At 37.9% G+C, this 12050-nt stretch overlaps 1 protein-coding gene across 2 annotated transcripts in view; it reads left to right on the forward strand.

Moving 5' to 3' along the window:
* Positions 1-10844, forward strand: part of AP3B1 (adaptor related protein complex 3 subunit beta 1) — a 214257-nt gene extending 203413 nt beyond the window's left edge. For both annotated transcript variants that reach the window (XM_066614924.1, XM_066614925.1), the window contains one exon: positions 10113-10844. In XM_066614924.1, the coding sequence (XP_066471021.1) occupies positions 10113-10266 (154 nt within the window). In that variant the 3' untranslated portion in view covers positions 10267-10844. The remainder of the gene's footprint in view (positions 1-10112) is intronic.
* The last annotated feature ends 1206 nt before the right edge of the window (positions 10845-12050 follow it).

The following is a 12050-nucleotide window of genomic DNA, read 5'->3' on the forward strand; positions in this document are numbered from 1 at the left end:
AGACTTGTCAAGTGAACTAATACAGCTTCTAATTTTATTCTTTCCCTAACACTATTTTTTTCCCTTTAATCTTGACTCCCTCCTTCAGTTGCATCCTTATTGGCAAAAGAGCATGAAAACTATTATTGCTATAATATGCAAATTAGCACTAGCAGAATTTAATTTTTAGCTCAAAATGCTAGCGTCCTTTCCATATACCTGTTGCTGCTGCATCTTAAGATTTATTTATTTATTTCACACTTTTCCTATCATTCAAACATGATAGAACATAAACATTTTGAGCCCTTGCTGAAAATCATGAGGTAGGGGGAAGTTCTTGGTTCCCCTGGTAGGGAATTCCATAGTTGTGGTGCCACTACAGAGAAGGCCCGCCCCTGTGCTGCCATCCCTCTAACTAGTATGTTACTCAAATCTTCCTTACTATAGGTCATTGTTATTAGTACCACTAGTAATACTTCATAGTATTCCAGGTGGTACTTAGGAGTGAAGACATAAAATTTATGGAAATTTTGAAGTCATGGGGGAATTTTTTTCTGTTTTGGAGGAAAAACTTGACATTTTGGGGAAAATTGAAATATGTGCAATAGTTATTTCCATATCAAACCTAAATTTATTTTACTGCTTTAATATAAATTGTATCATTTATAACACAATTAGCATATAAAATTGTATTGATTGGCATATATATGAAAGGACAAAAGCATTTTATACATGGATAATTGTAAGTATACCCACAAGAGAGCTGCAAACTGCTGCACCCTACGGTATTCTTGAATTGGTAGAGTTCTCACCCAGACTTTCAGATTGTTCCTCTGGGACTTTGGTATCCACAATAGTCTCTTGCACTTCTCCCCTGCCCCCCTCCCCACCTTTTTGGTGCTCTAGCAAGGCAGGGCAATAAAGATGTTTCTTTCCCAGTTTGTAGCAGAGTGGCAGTGTCACTATCACTTGAAAGAAGAGGTGAAAAGGTTGACTGGAGCCAAGTCAAAAGAAAAGCAGTCTTGCTGAATTCCTCACTAAATTAGGTCACCAGTAGAAGGCATGCAGCACCCACAGGCAACGAATAGCCTGTATGCGCCTTTCTTGAAGATGGCAGCAGCACCCGCTATGTGCAGAAATACATCTTGGATTTGAATGTTGTATTTTGTCAATAGTATGCACAGTAATGACCATTTCCTATCTCAGTAGACTTCATACCACAATGGCATTTTTGCTGATTAACCTGACCTTATAAATTACCTTCACTCGTTCAAAAAAAGTAAAATAAAAACATTTCATCAGAATTTTTTCCAGTGTTTCCCTGATTTCCAATTACTCCAATGGAAAAATTGAAAGTTGTTCTGGAAGGAAATGGGAAAAAGTCCCCCCCTCCAAAACGAGTTCTATTTTTCCCCCCTAAGCCTTCACTCCTCTATTTGGAAGTGGAGGTAACTGCACCAGGAGGCAGGCTGCAGCCCTTCAAGACTCATAGCTGCTAGACGAGGAATACTAGGGTGAGACAGTGAGAATGCTAACAGAAAATGGACAGCAGAGGACTTCCTGTTAATGTTCTTACAGTCATCTTTTGCTAAGCATTTGCAAACAAAGAGGGGTGAGTCTTGAGTACAACGGGAGAAATTTGGAAACTGTAGGTAAGTGAAACTACGGATATGGGACAACATGCTAGTTTTGTATATGGAAGAGCTTTCAAAGGTGTAATCCCATGATGGCACTCTGAAATAGTACAGTCCAACAATTGATTTGCCCCATATCAATTATATATAGATAATATAATATTAATATAAAAGCTCTTTTATGAGGCTTCAGCTGGTCTGTTCTAGCCATGAGTAAACAATCAGCTATCTGTGTTTCCCTTCAGATGTTTTGGTTCTTTTTGTTTTGGAGCCCTGTAAGCCCCAGAATTTTGAATATTTGCTTAAGATCATACTCCTCATCAGGCAGCAGTGGTCACATTCCTGGGCTTCCATTTTTGTGCAGGAAGATCTGTGGCTTTCAACAGTACAGCAGCCCACAACTCCTGCTCCAAGAACTACGCAGTGGAAATAATAGATAAATCCCTTTCAGGGTTGGCAAATGAATCAAGTTTGGTAGGGCTCCAAGTGCCATCAAATCCAATCTCTTTTTGAAATGCAGAAGTCATCTGCAAATCATTTCTCCACAATTCAGCTCACATAATCCAGCTCACATAATCCAGATCACAGCTTGCTATAAACAGAATGCCGGTAAGATGTAGGCAGGTTCTTGTGTATCATATACTCTTATTTTCTAATCTAAACATGTTACTATCCTATTTGTAGCCTTTGGTTTTGATACCCAGACTTGTATATGGTTGTTTCTGTATTGGTTGTTGAATGGTTCAAGCCAGAGTAATCACAAAGTGAGAGCTTTCCTATTATGCCACTCGCTTTCAAATCATCTAAATGCAGTATTAATTAGTCTTACCTTCCTTACACTTGACTTCTGAAGTCAGTAATGACCTTCAAACACTTTTTCCCCAGATAGTTAATGATCATCCAGTTTAAAAACCTGTGGCCTTCCACTCCTCCAGTAATTAACAAAGTACCAGGACATGTTCATCATTACTCTTTAAGGAAATGTCTTGCACATCTTTTCTTAACTACAAAAATACTGAATCTGAGTAAATAAATATCCATTATGTATTTCAGCAAAGATATTCGGTAACAATCAACTGCTATTAATGTTTATGTATTTATGCTTTCTAAATATATCATATAAAAGTTTGGTTTACTAAATATAATCTTTTAAACTTAGTAAATATCCATTTAACAGAAGTAGAGTAAGTGAGAATTCTTCAGTTTCAAACATGTACATGCAAGCTATTAGGATGCTAAAGGAATCCAAATAGATTATACACCTATCTTGTTTGCTGTCCACTAGAGGACAGCACTGCTTCTGTATCTGAAATTATAAAGTGCAAAATATGTTGATCACTTTCTTTTTAGTGAAAGTAAAGGGACTTTTATGAGTTAATTTTCTGAAAAGAATGCATTTCATTTTTCAAAGCTAATTATATTTTTAGCTTTTTAAAAACATCATGGATTATTTCTGCAAAACAAATGATTTTTGTTAAACACACTCAATTTTACAAATTGAAACATACCTGTATCTACTGAATGAGAATGTAAAAAATTCTATTTTTTTTAAATTTAGTTACCTTTATTTTTAACATAGATGTTACTGAAAATTTATCAGAGAAGCCAGTTATTTTTAAATAACACTTTCACACAATAGCATGAAATGATGTATTAAAGGCAAATTTAGCATTAAAAAATGGCAAACCTCTATTTTATCTCGAAGTGTTTTTTTTTTTAATTCTCTTAGGAGAAAATTGTGGAAGTATGAGCTCCAACCATGAGATGTGTTTATTCACAGATTTCATATGTGAATCTCTTGTTCACATTAAGGTCTCCATACTTTGCAGGGTAAGGAGCCTGTCCACACATACAGAGAAATTTTTTTTACTGTCATGGGGGAGCTGTGAGTGTCCTGAATTGATTGATTAGATCAGGACTACACTATTTTTAGAGAAAGATGGTTGGAACTAAATGTTAATGCATATACTCATACCTGTGTTTGCCAAGATGACAGAGCGGCACTTGCAGGAAAGCCTCAGTAGCACTGGTGTTTATCTCTTCTCACACATGATAGTTCTCTTCTAAATCTACCCCTCCCCCCCATTTTTCTTCCACTAACCTTGGTATTGGTACACAGTTTGGGGAAAATAGATTAAAAACAGCTGGGGGGAACATTTGTACAGGAGAACCCAAGGGTGGAAGAAGTTAAGCAGACTCACACCTGCTGATTCTCCCCTGCAAATACACTTCCATCCCAAACATTAGCATTACAAGAGAAGCATGGGGCTCTATTGCAACATGCAGTTCCACCATAAAATTTTTTTTAAATTTTTGTTAATATGCCATAGATTTGATATCACTGTCAACAAATAATTGTTTTCAAAATCATTGAGGAGCATTCTATTTTGGTTTATGCTATACTCATTATGTACTTAACTGCAGTTATAAGTTATTGACTTTTTATGTCTTTGTCTTAGTGCCATTTATAAAATAATGTGCTGGAGTTTTTTACTCTACTACAGTATTTGGCATTAGAAGACTAATTTACTGCAAATTTCTTGCATGCATTCATTGTGCAACTTCATTACACATTTGTCAACTTTTGGCTAATTATTTTTGTACAGCTAGGGCTGGGCATTGCATCTTGTGATCGTCTTTCTTACTAATAGGATTCTGTCTGCTTCAGCAGGCAGTAATTGAAGGCTTCATATACAGGGTAGGGGGAAAAGTTTTTGAATGGGCCATTGTAACAGCTTCTGGTAACTAGCAAATCTGAAAAGAGGAGAAAATTGAACTTAGAAGAACAGAAGAATTAGGGATCAGACTGGAAAAAGAGAAAACGTGTTGTAGTGGTTTGAAAAACCACTTTTGTTGTAAACAAATATGATTTTTGTGAATAAGCAATCAGAGGCTTAATTTTACTGACTTATGTTCTTTTTTGCAAAGTAACATCTTGTGTGCATCTTTTAATCGAGATCATATGAATAAGGAAGCACTTGGAATAGTGGCTATGATTTTAAAGTTAGCATTAGGAAACATTGCTTATATTAGGCTGTTTGATTTAAAAGCTTTCAGCTGCAATCCCATTCATTCTTTCCTGGAAGTAAACCCCACTGAACACAACTGAACTTACTTCTGACATGCATAGGATTGCGCTGTAAACAATAATATTGTCAATATTTCTTTATGGTGTGGACGAAGAGGAACTGGTGATTGCTATAAGTATACTTCAGTTTTATTTTTTGTTTGTGTTACATGAAATTATCAGAAACTCTAAAATTTCAGGTTGCTTTTCAAAGTTCACATATTTTAAGGATTTAGGGTATAATTAAAATTATCATATTTCCTGCAGGAAAAATACATAAGATTATGCAAAATCTCAATATAGAGCTGTTTAGAGTTCAGAAAATATTGGTGAAAAATAGCTATCTTCCATGTTTTCTATTCAATGGCTTTAAAGCAATAGGTGTAAGCAAAAAGGGGAAAGGTATGAATGCTATATTAAAGTTATATATAGAATAGTAACTTTCGTCATGTGATATTAGCATACATTGCCAAAATAGGGAATAATAGCTTTATTTTAGATAGTTCAGTGTTATGAATCAGTTTTAGCTTGTGGTTTGCTCAGCGTTTCTTAACCAGTGGTACTCATAGCACCTGAGACACTTGAAGTGGTGTCCAGTGATACATGTGAGACCCCCAGACCTCCACTGCCTGGGAGCAATACCACCAACGCAACACAGTGAGCAATGGTAGGAAGCTAAGCAGGCAAAGCCCCAGCATGTGCTTTTTGTGCGTTCAGAAAAGCCCTCCCATCCACCCTGAGTCTCTTGCCTGTGTGTATTGTGTCATATCCGGCCTCCCAATCTGGAAGTAACTGGCGATAAAATCATCGCCAGTTACTTCTGGTGATACTTTCAGTAGGTGGACCAGGCAAAGTGGTACCGTGGGGAACAAACATTGAGTAATGCTGGATTAGGTTAGTATTATGGAGCACTGTAATAAGATTGGGAAGAATGAATATAATGAGAGAGTAATGTATATAGTGGCTTAAAGTGTAATGAATATAATGAGAGAGTAATGTATATAGCTTAAAGTGTCTAGGACTCACTCTTGTGTGGTACCATTTCAGTTGGAGGGCTGGCAAAGATTCCAAGGTGGCACAAGATTTATAGCAAGGTTGAAAGGACTGCTGTTTGATACACTGGAGGTTAAATTGCAAAAAGCACATTGTATTTTAAGAGCATTTGTTGTTACTGTTTTATACTTGTAATAACAAGAGAAAAATGTAATTTGAAACATGTGGGGATGCCACCTCTCTCCATAAATGAGCCTCTCACTTTTGAGCAGGAATTGATTTTGTTAATTTTGAGCATGCCTTCTTTTCCTGTGGTGATATAGACTTATTTTGTTGTTTGACTGCTACAAAAAATAAGGCATGTACTTCAAGGAAAATGAAGTTGCTATAAGTCCTGCTTCTTTGGCTGATGCTGTGTGTTGCAGGGGGGTTTGGAAGAAAAGAAACATTTCCAAACATTCATTTTAGGGCACAATCCTAACCCCTTATGTCAGTGCTTTCCAGCACTGACAGTGCAGCTCCGAGGTAAGGGAACAAACATTCCCTTACTCTGAGGAGGCCTCCGTGAGTGCCACCCAACTGCAGGATGCAGCACAAGTCCCATTGGCACTGCTGTGCCAGTGCTGGAAAGCACTGCCATAAGGGGTTAGGGTTGTGCCCTTAATTGATGAAGGAACTTTTTAAAAAAAAAATCAGTCATAGGTAAATATGTTATCCCAAATGTAACCCAGCTGCAGCCTTGGGTGATCTTCAGGGAGAAAGGTGGATTACAAATCAAATAAATAAATAAACAAAGAAACAAACTGCATCAACATATTAAATCATCTGTATGTTAGATATTAATTATCATTAATGTTCAAATTTGTCTGATCCCCCAGTGGTCAAACTGTATCTACAATGTCTCTTCAACAAAAAGCAGCCATGGGCGGGAGTAAAACTACTTTAGGACCATATCACCTGAGGAGGAAAGTAAACGCTCCTCCTACACCATTTCCCCACCAAAACAGATCTCCCAAAACTGCTATTCAGAGACATTTGGAGGGGAGAATTTTCAGAAAAAACACAGCTGTGAGGAAGGATTAAAGTGCACATGTGCCACAGTCCTGATCTAAGCTGTGGTTCTCTGCAGTGATTTTTGTTAAAGAAGATGTGTTTAATTATCTTTCTTTGTAATGTATACTTAGACCTCAAGAGACAACATTCAAAGATCTGTACTGTCCACTAGCAAAGCACATTTCTTAAAAGGCACAGCATACCAAGAAAAATTATAAAGCAGGCGTGTTTGTTTACACTTGTGGAAGGGCTTCACTTTTAGAGCAACAGGAAGAATATGGGGAAATACTAAGCCTTTCCTCATTCATGGCTGACGTCTGCAGTCTATCCCTTCTGACATTCTGCTTCTCAGCCAAGCTCTGATTCTGGGACTGGCTGAAAAGGGCTTCAGAGTATAGGGCAATAAATGGGAAGAGTTCAGCTCTCCTCACTGAGATGCCCCAATTGAACCCGCCCCAATTCCTATGTAATTTGGGTAGATCTGAGTTTTAAACAAATACTTTTACTTGTTTACCCACTAAGTGCTTCCAACATTAATTCCCTTCAGACTGAAAAGCATCATTAATCCACACTGCATGAGAAATCAGAACTTCACTAGCACTTTATTAGTTGACAGTCAAATCTTTTTTAAAAGAGAAATTCTGAGATATTCCTTTCAAACAGATATTCCTTACTGCAGTGTTGTTGCCCAAAAGGGACTGCAGGTCACATAATTTCCAAGCTTATGTGCCCGAACCCCACCTCCTTGCAACATCATCCACCATGCAAATCACCAAGCATGCCCACCTCCCCCTGCCTGCCTTCACCTCTCTGCCCCAAGGCTCCAGCCACAGTCAGAAGGAGGGGAATCACCAGGTTATAGGCTAATTTACCCAAAACTTCCAAGGGTTCCTTGGGGTAGCCTTGTTCCATCTGGTGAATCAATATGCACACACTCCAGCAATTTACTTAAAACATTTATTAAAGCTTTTTCATGTTAGTAAGTAAGAGGAAATCTCTCCATCTCACATGTTGAGGCTCCAAAGGGAGGGTTCCAAACAGTGAGTGTAATACATGTATTTTAAAACAGAAAACAACAGACTAGCTACTTACTACATATAAAATCTCCAAGTCTCACTGTGCAAGGCCAGTATTCAAATGGGCAGAGTCCTGCTGCACTCTAGTCATGAACCACCCACTCTAGGCTCACTTCCCCCATTAATATAGCTAATGCCATTTTTGGTTCATTCCAATCAAATAACCTTAAAATTGTCAGGATGATCTGCCCTTCCATTGCTACCCCATGTAGCTTCTTGTTCTCAGGTATCTGGCGTATCTCCAAATTGGCAGCACCTGGTCTCTGCCCTTGCAGTCCCCATGCTCATCAGATAACGGGCAACCTGGTGGGTTACTCCCTTTTCGTTCCCAGAGCAGTAAGTCTCCACACTGGTATCTAAATTGTTGGGTTTATTTCTCTGGCTGTCTAATTTCTCTCTCTACTTCAAATAATTTCACACTTTCCTCCAATCTGGATCTTACAGGAAGGACAGTTACACTTCAGTACAACCCGGATCTTATAGAAAGGGCACCTCATGTATCTAGTATCCCCAGTGTTCATCTTCCCACATTTCCCCACTCACTCTTCTGAGAGGATGTAACAGGAAGGGGGGAGACTCACCACTGTAACACTTACCTAATTGCTTAAATGGCACCTAAAGGCACCCAGCCAGCATTGACCCCATAGTGCCTTTGGGCTATGTTTGCTTTTATAATAACATTGACTTTATATCACTTGCAGTTTAGACTAGACCAGGAATAAAATGAGCCTTGGGGCTATGAAACACCATGGGAGCTCCAGCTCTGGAGCTTTTATTGTGTGAATTCAGGCAGAATCTACTTCCTTGTAATCCCAAGACAGGAGTGTTAAGTAAATAAAGAGAGGAATAAGACTATTGTTTACATAATTATCACCCTTTCCAAACTGATGGGAGAAACCTAGGGTTTAAAGTTTTGTGAAAATTCTGAATGGGGCTGTCAGTATTATTTTGAAACATTTGTATTTGTTTTTTTGTTGGAAGTGGAGGAGTGGAAATGTATGAAAGAAATATATTGACCTGTGAAGAGTGACATTTAAGAATGACTTATGTTTGCTAAATTAGTGTAATGTGTTACAAGATTCTGAAGTTGATATGCTTAATTTTTTAAAAAAGAAATTACTTTTCATTTAAAGAGAATCTGCTTCCTGCTGAAGAGGCTAATATTTTAATTAAGTCTAGAGTGAAGCTTTTTGAGTATCTGCTGATAAACTCCCTCTTTTATGTTGATGGTAATTAAACAGATCCCTAAGGAGCCCAGGAGGCGCTGTGCAAGGCCCATGCTAATTGTCAGACATGAGACACTGACCAGTTGGTTTGCTCTTGAATAGCTGATGGCGTGCTGTCAGCCCAGCAGTTTTATTTTTATGTATTGTGAGCTGTTGTCAGGGCTAACTGGGTTCTATTGTGGCTGAAGATGTTCCGCAAATTGAGGCAGATGGCTCTGATTCAGACACGTGTCATTCAGAAAGGGGAGAGGGAATTGGACCTGCAAAGTGGGGTCACAGAGGGTCGCAGACCTGCTCTACACTTGTTAGTGTTTTCAAAAGCCCATGTGCAGCAACTTCGTTGTTCTCTGGGTTTTTTCCCTTTCTTTTAAAAAAAACAGGGGTGGTGTGCTCTTTGTGGAACATGGAAGGGTAGGCAGTTGCCTTCCTTCCTCTCTCTAGGACCTGGCTGTGCATGCAGAATGAATTAACAGGATTGATAGAAGTTCATTGTGCCTAAAATGGCTTTTCAGTCAGTTGCAGTGCTTAAAAGACTAGTTTTGCTTTTAATTCCATGTAATGAGTTGGTTCTTCATGTTTTGGAATTTGGTAATGCAAGATTAGAGCTGGCTTCCTTTCATACTATTAAGTTGACAGAAGTATATTTAATGTTCATGTGGTTTGAAGTGGGAAAGATTTGTTATTTTTAAAAGTTGTCATTTCCTATTGAGCTGTATATTTGGAAATACGTATGTTAACAAAACTTAACTCTTTAAAAATTTTAGATATAGAAAACAGAAGAACCTTACTAGAAACACATCTGACCCTAAATCACCTATAAATACTCTACTTTTAGACAAAGTATCAGTGGTTACTTTACCAAATGTAGAGGCTATGTAAATCTAATTTACTTTCTTCAGCATGTTCGGGATTTTTATTTTTCTTATATTTAGGATGTAGAGCCGTGTGTGTGAATGCTTTGATAGGTTGGGAGACTGTTGGGGACTACCTTGTGATATTTAAACTCATTAACGTTTTAAGAAAACATGGCACCTGTTTTTGGTTTCATGGAAATGCGTTCACAGATTTTGTTTTCATTCTGCAGGTTTGCAGCTAAAACTGTGCATAGTGGGTCACTGATGCTAGTCACAGTGGAGCTGGAGGAAGGATCTGCAGCTCGGCTCATCATAAATACTGAGAAAACTGTGATTGGTTCTATTCTGCTGCGGGAGCTGAAGCCTGTCCTGTCCCAGGGGTAACCTGCTTACATCTGGACTTCAGAATCTGGCACACAACAAAAGTGCCTGGCATCCACTACTGCTGCCTTTCATTTATAATAATAGCCTTTCCATCTGGCAGTGGGGGAAGAATACACTCTTGACATTCTTGTCTCCTGTTTTAGAATGCTATAGTGTTTATCTATCATACAAGCAAGTACTTTGCATCTTCTTTTCCTGCTTTCTAACCAAAGAACACGTATTACTTCTTGCTAAACTCTTAAATATTATCTAGAACAGTGATTGTTTTATTATCCTTCAGGTTTTCCTGACCATTTTCTCCATGAAAACAAGACTGAATAATTAGGTATTGGGAAAAATCAACTGAATCAGAAAAGTAAATAAATTTTGAAGAACTCTATGTGGAAAGTTGCATCATGAGGTTCACAGTGTTAGAAATAGTGAGATTTTTTGAGAGATACATTTTTTTGCAATGTTTACTGGCCAATGAATATTTTCTTCTTTTCTTGAGAGTATATTTTTATCTCATTGTTTCCCATATCTACGATAATCTCCAGTTTCTAAAATCTGAGATTTAAATAAAGTCATGTTATTATAAATTTGCTTTCGTCTCTTTAATTTAAACTTTGAATCAAATACATGCTATGAACCCAACTTGATGAGTTGGATCCAGAGCTTCCCTTCCTTCAGCAGATCCAAGCCAATATCTGTTGAGGCCTCTAATGTGTTATAAGATATCATAAAACTTCTTCAAGGGAAAAAATATGTTGCCAAATATACACCTTCCTTCAAACGTCAGTTTTTTTTAATGTTGGATTTTAGACATAGATTAGTTCATTAATGCATATAAAAACATAATAGATAAGTTCATTAATACATATAAAAACATAATACTACACTCTAGTCCAATGTTTCTCAAATTGTGGGTCGGGACCCACTAGGTGGGCCACAAGTCAATTTCATGTGAGTCTCCATTCATTTTAATATTTTATTTTTAATGTATTAGATTTGATGCTACCATGGTATGTAACTGCATTTGGGGAAATGTTACAGATCTGTATTTTTAACAGACTACTATGTACAGGCATGCACTCCTTAACAACCATTTGCTTAATGACGGATCGCATATATGATGGTGGTCAAAGCACAGTAAAGGTGCTCTTAATGAGGCAATTGCGTCTCCCATAGCCTGCAGCAGAGTGTCTGTTTACACAACAGAGAGGCCCTTCATGCAAAGAAGAGGCAATCTATCTCCCATAGCCTGTGCAGTCAGCTAGTGTCTGGCAGGGAGTGTCTGTTTACACAACAAAGGCAATAAATTGGACTGAATGTTCACTTAATGACCTAATCACATAACGACGGGGATTGGAGAACATTTTCCCGTGGTTAAGTGGCACACACCTGTATATGCTTTTAACAATGATAGTAAATGAGACTTACTCCTGGGTAAGTGTGGGTAGGACTGTAGCCTAAGATTGTTAAAACTCTTCCTGCTTGATGTCACTTGTGGTCATGACATCACTTCCGGTGGGTCCTGACAGATTGTCATTCTAAAAAGTGGGTCTTGGTGCTACATGTTTGAGAACCACTGCTCTAGTCAGCGGTGAAATTATACTTTCAGACAGTCTGGGATGTTGCAATTAATGTCATGTCTTAATTCTTACTTTAGATTTTTGCCATTGCTGTTTTGATTATTAGCAAATACAAAAAAATTGTATAGACTCTACAGAAGTAAATCTTGGTATTGTGTTTGGCAGTTTGAAGATGGGAAATGCTGAGGTGGCTAGCATAATGGTTCGGTGACT

This window comes from Tiliqua scincoides, chromosome 2, assembly GCF_035046505.1.
Source record: "Tiliqua scincoides isolate rTilSci1 chromosome 2, rTilSci1.hap2, whole genome shotgun sequence".
In the NCBI taxonomy this organism is placed as follows: domain Eukaryota; kingdom Metazoa; phylum Chordata; class Lepidosauria; order Squamata; family Scincidae; genus Tiliqua; species Tiliqua scincoides.